The 17,605-nt window shown below is 34.4% G+C and overlaps 1 protein-coding gene across 1 annotated transcript in view; it reads right to left on the bottom strand.

Moving 5' to 3' along the window:
* The window catches only part of RPGR (retinitis pigmentosa GTPase regulator), a 46,900-nt gene extending 29,340 nt beyond the window's left edge, over positions 1–17,560 (bottom strand). Inside the window, 8 exon segments of the mRNA XM_006918260.3 lie at positions 2,131–2,286; positions 6,626–6,784; positions 9,809–9,958; positions 11,308–11,466; positions 13,497–13,559; positions 14,993–15,085; positions 15,530–15,655; positions 17,347–17,560. Of these exon segments, the coding sequence (XP_006918322.2) occupies positions 2,131–2,286; positions 6,626–6,784; positions 9,809–9,958; positions 11,308–11,466; positions 13,497–13,559; positions 14,993–15,085; positions 15,530–15,655; positions 17,347–17,509 (1,069 nt within the window). The 5' untranslated portion in view covers positions 17,510–17,560.
* Positions 17,561–17,605: the final 45 nt, after the last annotated feature.

Here is a 17,605-nt window from a genome sequence, read left to right as displayed (position 1 = left end):
AGAGTCAGCAGTACAGACAAAGGCTCTGAATCAAGAGAAAACAGCATAGTCAAGAAGCTGAATGACAACCAACGTGCCTCTAGAACAAAGGAGAGAGTCGCATGAGATGAGTCTGAAGAAGTAAGAAGGAACCACAACACAGAAGATCCTGTTAGTTCACATTAAGAATTTCTGAACTCTTTCTTAAGGGCAATGATAAGCTAAATGAATAGTTTTTAAGCCGAGAAATGATATGATCACATTTGGGGGCTTCTAGCTTAAGACTGCAAAATAATTGCATTCTAAGAAAATCCAAGAGAATTGACTGAAAAATGATTAGAAATAATAACATAATTCAGTAAAGTGTTAAGTTCAAAAATCAACATACAAAAATAGATTGCCTACAAATCAGCAATAACCAGTGTTTAGACTCTAAATTTAGACTGTTATAATTGTTATTATTAGGTACTTATTTCTTTCCTTCATATCTATTCCTTATCTTTGTTTTGCCTTCCTCCTCCTCTTTTTTGATGCCGACTTCTTTATCCAAAATGCTTTTTAAGGTTTGCCTTTTTAATTTGATTACCTTTATCCAGAAAAAATAAACTCTGCTCCAAGCCACCTGATTGCACTTCCAAACTCAGAGAGCTTTTTAAAGACATCAGCCAGTGGCTATAATGGGGAACTGACAAAAACTTACATACTCACTACATATCTCTCATTAATCCTGGAGAAAAAAATATTCCTAACATCCGTTCCCTGTGGAGGATTCATGAGCAAAAAGGCAAACAAAGCTAATGTTCAATTATTTGTACTAAAACTTCTTTCATCAGGAGGAAAGGTATTATGAAAGTTTAACCAAGTAATCTCAATGTATGTTAGATGATCAATAAATATTGTATATTTACCATTAATGGCAATTTAGAGTTGATGAAAAAGTGGCAGTAAAGACAGAGAAACAGATTAAGATCCTGCAGTAAAGTATACATATCAACAACCCTTCGAGGACTATGAATGAATAATAATTCTTTACATTGTATATAGTTCTAGTTCACACAATATTAACAAAGACATCAATACTTGAAAATGGGCAGGTAGGTCTCCCTCAAAGGTTCCTTGGGGAAGAAGGGACAGTGCATGGCAGTGCCTTGTATTTACCGACTTCTAGTTTCCCTGACCAGCTACCATTAGATGAGCTCCACCGTAGCAGTGACTTTTTTAAAAGAAGGGGAAAAATGTAGAAATACCACTATCTGGATTATTTTAAAATACTTATGATTTCTAACTTCTTAATGCTTTATTTCACTTTTAGGTAGAAATGTGAGTTAGAAACAGTGAAATTGCAGAGCCTTTTGTTCCAAAGCAATTAAAATTGTGGAGTATATCAATTGCCTACAAATAACTGAGTTAGTCATTTTAGGGAAGGATCTTTATTGAGTCCTACACTAGCAACACCTAGTTTCTGAGGTTGAGAAGTCGCCCCAGTTCAGCATCTCCATGGATAAAGGAGAAACTAAAGTGTGAAAGGCCTAGAGGACCCAGGTATTCACTTAGTGGTCTTTGAGGTGTCTTTCTATCACTGTGGAGAAATTAGGAGAGTCACTTCTGAAAACGCCTCTTAGTGGCAAAAGCATCATAAGAATTTACTTAGCTTGAGAGCAGCTCTGTCAGATTGAACAGGGATAATTACTTTTTTCCATTTAAAATCTTTATTAAAAATTATTGGGGTGACATTGATTAATAAAATCAAATAAATTTCAAGTGTACAATTCAACAGTATGTCATATATATAAATAAGTTCTTTCTTCTAAGATTTTTCCCTCTGGCTTCAGTAGAGTTAAGAGCCTTTGAATTGGTATAATTTCAAAAAGGTTCCAGTTTTCTGCCAAAGTATAATACTATGGTCTTAACTCTGACACCACTGACATATTTTGAGATTCTAAATCTTTGGATCATTTAGATTGATTTTAAATTGAATTAAAATTTAAAAGGAGTTTACCACTTTATATTTGGGCATATTAAACAAGGAACTCCATTTTCTCAGTTATTAATTCCTTTGTTTAAGTTAGATACATTCATTTTACATTAGTATTTATCTTGTACTAAAATATACCCAGTTCTATAAATATATAAGAGAAATCTGATCTGTACCTGTTATCAAAGCTGTGTGATTTTCTCCACAGGAAATATAAATTATTTTCTGGTCCTTAATAGGCTCAAGGATTTTGGGTTCTGCAGTTTCAAAGATAAAAGTGCCAAGACCCAGCTGACCAAATTGTCCCAGTCCAAAGGTGTACACAGCTTTCTCTGAAAGGGAAGGGACAAATACAAGAAAAGGATTGCAGGAAAGCAGACACTGTCACCATTATATCTAGAAAAACTGTAATTCAATCTTTTATAATGAAGGTTAAGTAACTCTGAAAGAAATATCCATATTAGAATACCTAATACTTAAGTATACATTTCTCAATGATGAAGAGAAAAATGACAAGGTACACGACTGTACAAATTATGGCATGGGCCTAATTTCATCTTTTATAATAATCATAAAAGGAATTCCTAAAAATATATGTTGGTGAACTACCTTAAATGTCCCTATAATTACCACTCAGCTCTTTAAAAAGCATCAATTATCTTTAAGCTAATTCCTTTCACTGCCTTAAATAAAAAAATAAAGTGTTTCCTATAAAGTCCTTACTTTTAAACGTAGCTTAATAAAATAGTCCATTTTATAAAACAATTTCAGAAGAGAATTTGCATAAGAATTAAAATTAAAAATTACAGTAGATAATGCTAGATTTATTCACAGGTAAAGTTCCTTTACTAGGAAATGCAATAATAATGAAAGGAAGGTAAAAAGCTTTCATTTATATTAATATTTTTAAGTGATTCCAAAGGACCTCCAATAACTTAGTAAATATTATGCACATATATTCTCTAGAAATGGAAAAGCACAAAAACAGAATAAATGAGTAATGATAAAATTGTCCTTCTAGACACACAAGTCTCCCTGGCCTCTGTGTTAGGAAGCACAGTGTTTTTTACATTAGTCTACTTCTCCAGAGTTCAATACATTGCCTCTGCTGCTACAGAAGAGCCAGACCTTTGAATTCAGGCAGAAGCCCAAACCTTCATTATTATTTGCTGTGGCAAGTAGGCAAGTTATTTAAACCCTTTGATGTTATAATCTCTTTCTAACAGAGTTGCTGTGAAAATTAAATGAGAAAACATTCAGGCAGATTTTAAAACATAATAAGACATTCAGTTGTAAAGAACATTTTTCTAAAAAGTAATTATGTAATCAAGTCATCTTAATTTGACAGTGGAGGATACTGATGAACACATATCTATTGTCATACGGCTTTCTATTTTTTCTAATAAAAATGTTTACTTCGTAAATAAGACATATAGATATTACTTGTTAAATAAAATATGCTGTGTTAAGGATATGAAGCCACACAGATGCAAAGGCAAAACAGATCCTTACTTTAGTGTAAAAAATTACATCTCTTAGTTTAATTAATAATCATATGGCATACCTCCAGTTCTGAATGTTCAGCTTAAGAGTAAGATGTCAGGTAAATTAAAACAACTGTCTATCTCTAGCTGGCCAACAATTACTCTGTTTCTTGAATTGTCTGATATTGGCCAGTAAAATTAGGCCATTTAGGCAGCCTGAATCATGTTACAAAAGTTTTGTTCCTTATCCTGTATGGTTCACTTTCAAGTGCTTAGATGATTAATGATGACAATAGTTTCTATTTTTTAAAAAAAAATGACCTAAGACTCTTTCATCTAAGAACATTACATACAACAACTAAAACACTTTTTTGGCTATGTCACCTTTGTAACATTTAACAATGTAATTCAAAGTTAATAAATGATACTATATTAGGAGAACAGATTTTATTAGTTGGCTTCAGATCAATAGTACTCTAATTTCACAGAATACATTTAATTTCATGACTAGGAACTTGTTGCCCTGTAGAGATCTTAAGTTTGTACAAACATAATCTAAAGACGTTAAGATAAATTATTTTCCTTGGGATCTAGATTTCATTATGGACCCCATCTTATAACCAAAACTTTCTTTTCTTTTGGTAACTGCTGTGAATGGCATATAAGATGACATCTATCACTCTGCCTCACTTAGTGTGTCCCAAGTTCCAGTCTGACATTTTGTCAACAGTGGTCCACTGTTTCCCTGATTCTAAAGAGAAACTAATCCTGCCGTCACTAAAACTAGTAGTTGTATTTTGTAATCTATCATGTTACGGTTTAAATAAATTCATCAGCAATGAACTAATTTAAATTATCTTTGTAATATTGTAATGAATGATAGCCAAATAAATTTTAAGATCAGATTTACAGACACAAGGGAAAACAAAGCTGGGGACGGACCACATAGAAACATCTAATACAAACCTTTTCCTTTAGTAAAGGGAATAATCTAGAACAGATGGTTAGCTATTCTTTCCTAAAAGGTCTTATATTCTATAACTCTTAGGTATTCGACTCAGTACTTAGTCAATCTATGTTCAATACACTCTTCAGATCCATTTCTTCTTCGCCTAGAACTAAATATTTAATATTTCTGTCCACACTGTGCTCTAGAATACAAGTTTCTCACCGGGGCTGACTCATAATAAAGCTCTCATGGGTCCACGAAGAAATGTGAAAAATAGGGAAAGTAGTAAATTTTCCATATAGATAAGTTTATACAATTTATTATAAAATTGAGTTTCTTTTTTATTTGAAAATGTCTCTTATTTTATGATATAATGATGAAAACAAGATGGTATTTCTTTTGCAACGTCCATATTTAGCCAAATGTAAATCAGAACTTGGCAACCATCTGTTGGTTTTCATATTTCTACAAAACAAAAAACTTAAAATATAAAAACCTTACTAGTCTGTGAGATCCCAAAGTCTGCAAAACTCTGGAGAAAACAATCAATTTCTGGCAGTATGGTTTTTAACCTCAAAACAAAGTCCACGGGAAGATTAATGTCTATCATACTTAAGTGTATTTTTTTTTTATTTTAAGTATAATTAAAAGTATTGTGGATTATCTTGGTGCTCATTTTATATGAAAATATTTTATAATGTATGGTTAAATGACATTGTTATTACGTAATCAATATTTGTATCCTTCAGAATACCACTCAATCACCTTATAAATTATTTCTATAATCTTTATACAAACTAGAGACAATACATAACAAAGAATAAGTTGCATTTCTGCCTATAGAATGAATATTCAGGTAATTTATAAAGGTTAATTTTAAAGTTTAATTCATAAAATAAAAATTTTGGAAAATATATAAAAAATCATTTTGTCAGCAAAAATTCAAAAAGAACTTAAACCTCAAAATTATTTCCAAATTTAGAGTGGATGCCTTGAAAAAAAGTTATTTCTAACTTGGAAAAAGATTCCATCTGGAAATTGTAATTCTAGGAAACCATAGCTTAATAAGCATGACTGGGACTAGAAAAAGAAGTTAAGGAAAAGCTATGTAAGAGAGAAAAATCTAAAGATAAAATATTTCTCAATCACCTTGGAACATTAAGCATATCATCTGAGAATTGGATATTATTTAAAATTTGTCTAGAACACTTGCAACTTTGGGTTACTGAAGACTAAATGGCAATTTCAGAAACTTCATTTCTTTTTAACCAAGAAAATGACAATTCACTACCTAACTACATTACCTCTACAGTACTCATCTAACATAAAGCTAACGCCTAACAAATTTGGGAATGTCGATTTAGTAAGCATATTATCAAACATAAGTATATTTTAACATATTGACTAGAATCCTGAGAAATAACGTCATACTAAATACAAAATTCAGAAACTAAAGTGACATTACAATTAATATTCTGACTTTATTATCTGTAATTTAAAATCTTAACATTTTTAAATAAATTACTATAACGGAATATAAAAATCACAAAGAAATCACCGAGTTATACATGGTGAATATCACAAAGAAAAGAATTATCAATGACTTTAGAAAATAGTATGGAAAGGGAGCCTCTCCAAAAGAAAATGTTTCAGAAAAAAATGACAATTTTAGATAAATATGGCATATATATGGAAAACATATATGTTTCCATATAAATATTGAAAACAGTTTGTCTTTGATAATGAGCTAAAAACAATGTCATTTGCTGCCAGTAAAGGTGTTAAGATCATAAAAATATCAATTATGATAGGGAAAACCATTCAACAAGATTCATTTTTTTCTATTTAAGAAATTCTTCCATAGGCCAGAAATGTATATTAACTATAGGAATAAAAAGTCGGGATCTTCACAGAAAAAGATTCAAGGCCAATTTATATGAGCTACCTAAGTAGTCAAACTCATAGAAGCAAAGATTAAAATAATGGTTGCCAGGAGCTTGGATGGGGGGAGGAGGAACTGCTAATCAATGCGTATAAAGTTTCAGATATGCAAGGTAACTTCTAGAGATTCACCATATCTATTACGCCTATAGATAATATGGTACTGTATGCTTAAAACTCACTTAAGAGGGTAAATCACATGTTAAGTGTTCTTACCACAATTTAAAAAATGTAGAACATTTTTTGTCATTAGCCACCACAGAAAGCAAGAAACAGAGCAGCAGGGTCCACACATACCTGTGAGAACCACCGTGTGCCCTCCACCACAAGCTACTTGGATCACCTTCTCAGGAATTCCAGGCACCAGCTGGGGCACTTTATGATTCATCAGCAGCTGTCTGGGAAGACCTAACTTCCCACACTCAGTTTCTCCAAATGTATATAGTTCTCCCTCCACTATTAAAGGAAAAGAACAGTGATCAATGACAACATAAAAATGAACAAGATACTGGTCTTTTTAGTACACGTTCTCATGTTCAATAAAAAATTTAGAAAATGGCGTCTTAATAAATTTGAACTTTCTTGAGATATTTTTACTGTCTGGTGAGGAAATAAAACCAGATTTTCCTTTCCTCTTGATTATTCTAATCCAAAATCTTCATGAAGATTCATGACCATCACTATTGATAAACAGCTAGAAAATTATTTTAGCTATTTCACAAAAGAGAGAAGACTATCATATTTCTTTGACTTCCTCTTAATATAGCAAAATGACTAGACATTAAGCCCCCACAAGGACATAGATTTTGTTTTGCTCATTATGGTATTCTAAAAACCCAGCAGAATGTCTAGTACACTGAGCATTTAATGAATACTTGTTGAATAAATGAATAATTGATTTTTATAAAACTTGTTTCAGAAAACTCATTCATGTGTGAGTAAATACATTATACAGTCTTAAGGTAACAGATTTTACTCAGTTAGTACTTCCTCCAGAAAGACTCTCTTATCAAGTAACCACTGACATTTAATTACTACCTTGTCCATACTAATACTATTGACTTGTTTCTATTATTACACTTATCACACTATGACTATGAGCTTCTTGAAAGTAGGAATTTCTTTTATTCATTTCTATAAACTGAACTGAGTTCTATAAAGCAGCAATTAAAAAACTTTTGTAAATATATAATCTAATGTAAAGAATGACACAGAACATATCACCATTGGTATGAGGAAAGAGGTAACAAAACAGGTCTCGTTGCTTATAATTGCATGTCTCCAAGAGAACCATGATTGATCACTGACCAACCCCTGGGAATATGGCCCTTGAAGTGTTCTTTATGTGATCAATGATTTTGTTATATACCCTGGAGCAATGAATTATACCATTTTAACTTCCTAAGATTGCTTTGCACAAACATCAACACTGATCAGGTATACCTGGTTTCTCTGTTGGGGAACCTGAGTTTCTGATACTGTGGCCAGTTGCTGGCAGGACGTTGCCTACATGATCACATTCCACATAAAAGCCTCAGACCCTGAGACTACAGTGGGCTTCTCTGGGCAGAGACATTACACATAATACGTCCCCAAAGTTTGTTGCCAAAGAGAAAGCATGTCCTGTGTGGCCTGGGAAGAGAAGAGACTAGGGAGCCTATGCTGGACCTCTCTGCACTCCGCCAATACATATCTTTTTCCAGTTGCTTTTGCTCTGTAATAAATCTTAGCCATGAGCATAAGCTGCTATTGAAGTGTAAGAGCCCTTCTAGCAAACTTAGGGAAGCTGTGGGACATCTAACAACAAGGTATGTTAAACTTGGTCAAACTTGAAACTAATATAATATTGTATGCCAACTACACTTTAATAATAATAACAACAATAATAATAACAATAATAATAATAATAGTAATAGTAATAGTAATATAATGAAAAACTTGGTCAAATACTGCTAACATAGCTATGCTGATTTTTTTGATTTTTCTGTACAGAAGGTGAAGTTTTCCCCAGCACAGTTTTCTATTTGGTATTTAACACACACCAGTACAGAAGAGATACTCAGTGAGTCAGCACCCTTCCCCCTTGTTCCATGCCTTTTGCCTCTCATATGAAATCAGTCCAGATGAGTCTCTTTCTACCTCTGTCTATAAACTCCTGCTGCTCCTCATACCTTGACATGGGTGAATTGTATGGTGTGTGAGCTATCTTTCAATAATGCTGTTTTTCTTTAAAAAAGGCATGTAAACAAAAAACAAAGCAAAAAAGCTCAATTTAACACCTGTTGGGTAAAGATGAACAATTCCACTTACTCCCCTCCTGGATAAAGCAGAGTTTAGCCATAAAAATAATTTCTGCAGTTTTATTAAAACTCAAGTATAAGACAATGTTTTTACTTGAAATTTTTGTTTTTTTCCCCCCTTTTTTTGTTTTGTTTTATGAATAAAGTGAGCATAGACTATACCAACTCAAGGAGCCCTAAAGGTACTAATAAGTTGGTGGGTGGTATATTGCCCCAAGGAACACAATCAACTGGTCATTGATTCACTCACTCTCCCAGTGAACTATATTAATTGGTTATCAGTTTGTTCAAGACACAAACTGATACAGTGGTAAACAATACCAACCAAACTGGATTTTGCCCTCTCTTGGTACCAAGCTGCTAGAAATTCACTGGTAAATCTGGGGAGCACCGGGATGAGTCAATTGGCACTTTCTAAAACTGAATCTGAAGTGCATGAAATAAGGAGTAAATGTATAAAACAAAGATTTAGAGAGATGTCTAAGAGGGGCCGCAAAACTGTTTCCTCTAGGTGATTTTACTGTTAGAAAAACCATCAATAAGATGGAAAGCCATGATCATACTTCTCCTATTATTACTAACATAGATGTAGACTATAATAGAGTCCAACATTTCAAATATTTTAACTAAGGTAGAAAAGATTGCCAGTGAGCCCAGGAATGAGAGACATTAAGGATGCTGATTAAAGTCCCACCAAAGAAATATCCCATACTGACCTCTCTTCTTTTCCATCTAGTCTTCACCCCTGTTCCCACAATGAAAGTATGTCTCATGTATAGAAATAATAAAAGAAAATTATAATGGCAAGAGTAGAATAGGTCAAAGTACAGAGGCAAGGAGATCTAGAGGAAAGTGGCCAACAGATCTTGTTTTTCATGCGAGAAGAGTCCAAGAAGTTTTAGAATCAAAACTTAGAAGGGTTTCTAACACATAAATTTTGTATACCTAATACACCTAATATTCACTTAAAAAGTTAACATGTCAGAGAGAGTTTGAAATTAAAAAAACTCTTATTATTGAAGTAGATAAATACTGTGGCCTAAAACACATCAAATTATTTCATTACTTGGACTACCATGGCGTTACTTCTATGGAACTGTAGAATGTTATATCATTTTATTATTAATTTAGTAATAACTTAGAAATGGGAGATAACGTAATCCAAAATATTCTGTCTTACTTGTTACAAAAGCTGAATGGTAATATCCACAAGAGATCCAGGCGATAGGTTTCCCAACGGTCACTTGATGAGGAACACACACATTGGGTACATTTTTTAAACCAATTTGCCCTTCAGAATTATCTCCCCACATAAAAAGGTTTCCATCCACTATAAAGAAAACATGAGGAAAAAAGATTTTAAAAAGCATCAGGGTTATCAAGTAATTATATTTCCAACAGCCCATTTATTTTTTAATTTATAAAAATTACTCATCTTGAAAGAAAAGTACTACTAAGATATTTATACCAGCTAGCTACCTAAGAGTTCAATTTCTATTATGAAATGCTTCTATAATGATAAAGAACAGAGAATAACCTGATGTAAATCACTTTAGTCACGTCCATATTTTTATCTCAATAGCAACGACAGAATATCCTTTCCTATAATAACTTTTTCTTATTTTAATGTCTCTAAACAGAAAATTGTTTCCTCCTTTCGAGCAGTCTATCTACAACTGAAATGAATGATATCATACTGGATATCTCTTGGGCAAGTCTCAGGTTAAAATGGCCTGGAAGACCCGGCTCTGAGAAACTGTGGAAATGATGATTTAAAGAAAGAAAAAAATGAGTGCATTTTCCTTTTTTAAAAATAATTTATACTTGAAAGCATATAATCTAGCTTCGAAGACTAAGGAGATATATTAGCATACATAGCATTTCAAATACAGGTTAATTTCTGTTCTTCCTGATCAGGGTTTCAATGTCAGAAAAAGTTAAACTAGGAAAAAATATTTTAGAAAGAAATCATCAAGACTTATCTTTTAATTTAAAAAATTAATCTTTGAAGTGATTTAATAAGGCAAATAAAAGGAAAATTGAACATAAGAACCAACAGAAGGATGTCAAAATGCTAACTATACGGCTGACAGAATTGAAAGGATGGAGCTGCAGAGCCGCCTCTGGCTCTCCTGACAGCCAGAGCAACACCTTATGATAAACAGCTCTCCAGATTGGGACAAAGAAGCACTCTGGCAGCTTCTTCAGTGAGACTAGGTTTATGCTGGCTCCAAATTTTAAAGTTGTTTCTCATGTAGGATTCTAATAGGGAGGCAGAGAGATGCAATGACCATTATAAACTGTATTTTAACTGTACATATCCAACAGATTTCTATGATGTTTCTGATAGCAACTTCATTAAAGCTGCAAGTATAACTTTCGGAACATACAATGAAGATAATATTTAAGAATATCAAATGAGTAGATGAACAGCATAACTTAGAATTGATTTAACACATCTTCAAAATGTATGTTTACATCTAACTCTAACTTCCTGGGCATAAGCGTAAAATTGTAATGTATGTTATGATTTGAAGTTCCATTTTAAATGCATTCTGAAAACACACTGTCAATGAAAGAAAACTAAAGGGCAATGCTGTCTTCAATTTACTAAGTTGGTATATCCTGGTCTAAAGGAAAGGGATATGCCCCAGCTTAAAATGGAAAAAAAAGCCTCACCGGTTAGTGCAGCTGAAGTGTTAGATCCAGCAGAGAGCTGTTTAAGCTGATGCTGAGATGTAAAAAAACAAATTGGATGAAAAGTGTTTCTATCTTCAGTGTCACCAAGTCCTAGCTGTCCTTCATTATTTCCTCCAGCTGCATATACTTTGCCTTCTTCTGCACATGAAAAAGAACACATCAGTATAGTACAGTCACCATCTTTATGAGACAGGCCAGTATATACCAGATATTTCCTCTATTAACAAGTGAAGAAAGTTGTTAACCTGACATTGTCCTATAATTTGGTACACAACTTCATTCCGTTTTAAAAAATAAAGCAAAACAAGCAAGTCTATACATTTTTGTGAGATTTTAAAAATCATTCTATAGCTCTGGTAGCAACTGAAATGCACAGAATGTGTGGAATGTATTTTCTTACTTATGCAGCACTCGATTAATTCAGAGCAGAAAAGGAGAAAGCAATTTCCAAATAAGTTTACAATCCAAATTGAGCTATTTTAAAAAAGAGATATGGCTCCTTAACTTTAACTTCCACACTCAATTAAAGCTATGATATAATAAGTAACAAATAAAATGAGGTAGTATAGCATTGTATTTAGGAAAAAGGACTCCACAGCCAAACTTCCTGGGCATAAATTCTGGCTTGTGTGACCTTGGCTGAGCTGCCGTTAACCACTCAACGTCTCCTTTTCCTCATCTGTAAAACAGGGATAATAATAGTGCCTACTTCATAGAGCTATTATGAAGATTAAATTGGTTAACATTCGTAAAATTCTTAAAATAGCATTGGCTCATTGGAAGCACTATATAAATATTTGTTAATTACTTTCTTAATTAAGAAGTATATCATGCCTAGATAATAAACATTGCCAGTAAGCTCTAAAGTAATAAAAACCTTTGAAACACATACATATTAAAAATTAGTGAAACGTGTCATAAAAATGCACATAAAAAATTGAAAAAATCAAATAAAAAAATGCACATGAAGTTAAAACCTCACTAAATTATAAAGGAAACTGAGGGCAAGATCAGCCTGAATCAGTAAAAATTTAAAATTAGATATTTTTTAAAGAAAATGAAATCAAACTGAGGAAACGAGATTAGCTTTCAAATGGAAGACATCACAGGGCCACATGGAATTGGACCACACAATTTAACATATGGAACAAACTGGAGTTGGTGAAATACTTTAAGCAGTTCAGAGAACCATGTGAGTAAAAATCTGAATAGCCACAAGAAGCTCCATGAAAGAAATAAGACTTACACTGTATCTTAAAAGATAAGAATCTGAGTAAAAGACATTTCAGCAAGGGAAAAGTATGAATGAGGGCAGAGAGGTGAGGAGGAGGAGCCAAGGCAGTGAGAATAGTCTGAAGACAGAAGAAGTTGTGTGGGAAGAAAAGGAGGTAGGAAGAAATGCCAGTGGCCAGGACCTGGATGTCTAACTGTTCCCGCAGCATTTGTTCACAAGACTACCTTTTCTCCATTGAATTGCCTTGACACCTTTGTCAAATATTAGTTGGGTATATACATATGGGTTTATTTCTAGACTCTATTCTGTTCTATTCATCTTTGTCTGTCTTTTCACTAATAGCACACTGTCTTGATTACAGTAGCTTTATAGTAAGTCTTGAGATCAGGTAGTGCTAGTGCTCCAATATTATTCTTTTCAAAACTGTTTTGCTATTCCAGGTCCTTTGCTTTTCGTTAGAAACTTAAGAATCACCTTGTCAATTTCTACACACACATGCAACCTCTACCCCCTGCCAAACACAGCCTGTTTGGATTTTCATTGAAATTGTGGTGACCCACATCAATAAGGGTTGATGTAAGGGTGGGAGCCATTCCCACTCTCCTTCAGAAAAGAAGAGGGAAGAGCAAGATCTGGAACAATCAGTCCCTGAGATGCTGTCTCTTGATGTAATCCAAGAAAATAAGCTTTTCCTTCAGTCACTTAACATTTATCTGCATATTTTCAAAGGCAAACGAGTATACTACATCTCATTTGCCTTTGAAAACTTACGTCTTTAAAAATCCTATTACTGTTGCCAAGATACATCTTTAAAAATCCTAATATTACTGTTGCCAAGATACCAGTATTATTAATTTTACAAAGCCACAAATGTACTGGACCGAGACTTCAGTCCTCAAATCAAGCAGGAAATCATACAGATCAAATAAAATACCTGTTAAAACCAGGGTGTGGTTCCGTCCACAGGCAGCAAATTTCACCTTTTCGGGTTTTAAAGCTAAAAATATGACAGTTAAAATATTTTATGGTTATTAAAATGATAAATAATATAATCAAATGGTAACGAAGTGGTAGGACTGTGATTTAAACCCAGGACTGTCTGACTCCAAAGTCGATGTTCTTAACTACTAAACCAAAAGTTTTCAGAACTAGTTGTGCATCATAATAACCAGTGGAGCTCTGAGAAAAATACAGATAGCTCAGTCCCATCCCTGGAGAATCTGAGTCAGTAGGTCTGAGCTAAGGCTAAGGCATCTATATATTTTTTAAAACTCCAAAAGTAAGTACTATGTGCTGAGATCCACTGCATTCTGCTACAGTGTCACCTCACCAACCTGTTATATTACCTAATCTGTTATCACTATGACCTTCTACCTCACTCAATGAAACACTGTTAAGTTAAATAATCATAGGCATGTACCTATGTTAAGTTCTTCATTTATTCATTTATACATTCAAAAAACCTTTATAGAACACCTTCTAAGTGCTTGGCATAGCGGCTGCAGACATCACTAAGACAGAGTCCCTGGTCTCAAGGATGTAACAGTCTAGGCAATCCTGTTAGCTAGTCTATTAGATATTTGAGAGTAAGAATCACAGGCACCATGAATACACCCAATGGTTTAATAGACTATGCCCAATAAATACTTTTTGACCAAGTGGAGCACTTTAAAAGTTTCATAAAAACACCTATAAATAGCATAAATATGATCAATTACACTGAAATTTTGAGTTGAAATTGAAATTTTGGCTAGGAAGATAAAGAATACTGCTATTGTCGTATCCCAAGGAATCTCCATAGCCATTCAAGTTTAGTTGACGTTCATAGGTTATATCTAAACAAAAGCTTTGCACATAACAGTGAAAAAACTTTGTAAAGTTATTATATGTCCCCTATTTTCTGGGACAGATCTGATTTAAAATATTTTGTACTGTTATTCTTGTAAGAACACTAGTACTAATCAACCACTAGTCTTCATGTTTTGTTTAGTACGTCTACTCACTAGATATAGCAGGGTCAAGTGTGTTTTATAAAACTAGTAACTACACGGTACCATGATGTCCACAACTCTAACAAATGAGACAGAGTTCAAAATTCTAACATATTGTTTGTTCTCTGTATATAGAATAATGATATTATTTAAGTAGATTTACAAACAAGGAAGAAATGTTCAAGTAGAGTAGTGTAGAATTATTACTTTCTTTTGTAGCCTTTGGGTTTAAAATCAATGTGATTTTCAGACTCTAACATATAAAAGTATTTCTAAGTATCATATAAAGTAAAATGCCAACAATATTCAAGCAAATATCAGAAAATAAAGAACTAAAGGCTTTATTACTTATGACATTAAAGGACCACACAATCAATATAAAAATATTTTATATAGTTTGTTACATATTTAAAGTAATAAAAAAGAAAAGACCCCAAACCTTTGACACACGTTGGCTTGCTAACAGTTGACCTTGATCCTAGTCCTAACTGGCCCCAGTTGTTACTGCCAAACATGTAAAGTTTATTATTTCCTGGTGAAGAGGAAAAAGGAATAATAAATTGAAGCATTTTCAACATAAAATATTGTGAGATAAAGTAACCACAAAGCAATAAAAATGCTATACTTAAAAGGTGACATTGTTTCCCATGTTGACACAGGTTACCTTGTCCATATACATATAGCCAGATTCTGTTAGGTGTAAAAGAGTTTCTAAGATTATACAATAACAGTTTTAAAAAAAATTATAGAGATATATTAAAATAGATTTACTCTAAGAAAGTTGTGTGTATAGAAAATCACATTTGAATATACTAAGGGAACTTAAAATTTAAAAGATTCTCTTGATGAATTAATTATCAAGAATTCTCTGGCAAAATAAAAAAACACTATTTTCAATATGTTTAAAACACAGCACATCTATAATATTTAGATTTTTCTAAGTATTATTATCCTCATTTAGGATTTTAATACTAACCTGTAATAATAGCAGTATGTTCATCTCCACATGCAAGATATGTAGGGATATCATTTTTAAACCAGAATTTGCTGGGAATATTTTCAGCAAATTTAGTTTTTCCAAATGTAAACACAGCACCCGAATCTGCAAAAATATGATAGGTTCTATTTTACAACTTTTACTATGTTGTCTGTTACTAAAATATTTTTTTTAGTAATTTATCTATTCTGAGTCCTTCTCATGACAGCTTTGCCTCCACTGTAGAACTGTTTAAGCCCTCCTTTTTCCACCTTAATTCAGTCTTATTCCTCAGACTTCATTCCAATTTTATTTATGAAATCTACTAAATTAAATATGTATTATTCAGTTACTCGTGCAAAATAAGAAATACATTATCACAAGGAGGGCAGTCAATTACTAATAGTCTTGCTATATTACCAGGTGAAATATCTGTTCCCTTAAATGAGCTGATACAATTGGTGCCCTACTCACACTGGTAAACATCTCATGGCCTAGCCCCCCACTGGGGACTTTTCTCCACACACAGAAACAGGACAGTATTGAGTTTCATCATTAGCATCACCAGGATGCAGGGGGTTTGGTCCAGTACCATTTTGGAAACCCCAAACCCCTACCAGTTCCTGATAATCATTTAAATACACACACACACCCCCCAAATAGGAAGCCAGATTCACTTTTTGAAGAAATATCAAGGAAAAGGATCACACGTAAAGAAACTAATGGGTACCAGAAAGGAAAACATCGTGAACATGAGTATTAATAATAAACGTTAATGCATGAGATTAGCCACATGGAGAACCTTTTGAGAACAACTGTGAGGCGTCTCAGTTCTGATAATTTAGATTTGGGAGGTGAGGTTCTAGAGCAGTCTCTGGATTTCCCTAGAATGAATAATTTTAACTGTTTTGTCCTGCTCTGGCTCCCCAGCAAACCTTCCCTGATACCCTCACCCAAATCAGGGTTTGGTAGCTCTCCTCTGGCCTCCTGGCTACTGTCAAATGGTTCGGGTATTGTCATTTTGTTTACTTTCTTGTATCCTTCACTAAGCTGTGAACCCAAGGAGGGCAGGAATCTGTTAGAACCAAGAGCATGGCAGAAGGCAGAATACTTATTTCTGTGAATGAATGATTCTGCTCTAATCCAGTTTTTTTTTTTCAAACTCTTAGTCATAACGCATTAATGGGTCAGAAAATCAATTTGGTGAAACACGATGACCATTTTTAAAGTAATGTATTATAGAAAATCTCTGAGCGCATCTCAAGTGCTTTATGAAACGTCTATTTCTGTTAAACAGTATGTATGCAGTAACGTACGTATGACTTCACAATGTCAAATGTATTCTGGGACTCAGGGAAAAAGAAGTCTTAAAAAACCACTCTAATGGCTCCCGCTTTACTCCCGCCTCCTCTTTTTCCTCAAGTCTTTATCCCCATTTTACCTCACGTCCCCTCACCACCCACTCTTAACTGCATTCAATATATAACTGGATCCTGGGGACCTCGAAAAAGGTACTTTGGAAAGTTTATAGAGAGGTAAAAACAGCCCAACTTTCGAGAAACTCATCAAAAGTTCATTTAAAAACAACAACAAAAAGGCAAGCACCTTCTTCCTCCTTGTTTCCTCTCAGGTCCCTCCCCTCTTTTCTTCTCCCTTCGATCATTCCCGGGGCGCGCGGCCAGAGCTACGGCCCCAGTCTGGCGACCGCGGCCCTGGCCTGTCCCTCGACGGGGCTGGCCCGGAGGCGGGGCCTAGCCGCCAGCCCTCCCGCAGACCCTCCCTCTGGGCCCGCTGCCACCTCAGCGGACGCGACTCACCGGGCACCACCTCCTCAGGTTCCCCCATGCCGAGGGCGAAACGAGGTGGGTTCGTCTGGGCCGGAAAGACGGCGGGAGAGACTCGGTTAGGCCTAAGGCAGCACCTCAGCCCCAACTTGGGCCGCGGAAGCCCCTCTGCCCCCCATGGCGACACTCCCGACATTTGCGACTACCGCGTTACCGGAAGTCAACAAACGGCAACCAGGGGCAACGAAGGAGGAGCGTTATTGCGCGAGGCGGGGCGGGGCGGGGCGGGGCG

The sequence above is a fragment of the Pteropus alecto genome, unplaced genomic scaffold, assembly GCF_000325575.1.
Source record: "Pteropus alecto unplaced genomic scaffold, ASM32557v1 scaffold28, whole genome shotgun sequence".
NCBI lineage: Eukaryota > Metazoa > Chordata > Mammalia > Chiroptera > Pteropodidae > Pteropus > Pteropus alecto.
This window is presented reverse-complemented; position numbering and strand designations above follow the sequence as displayed.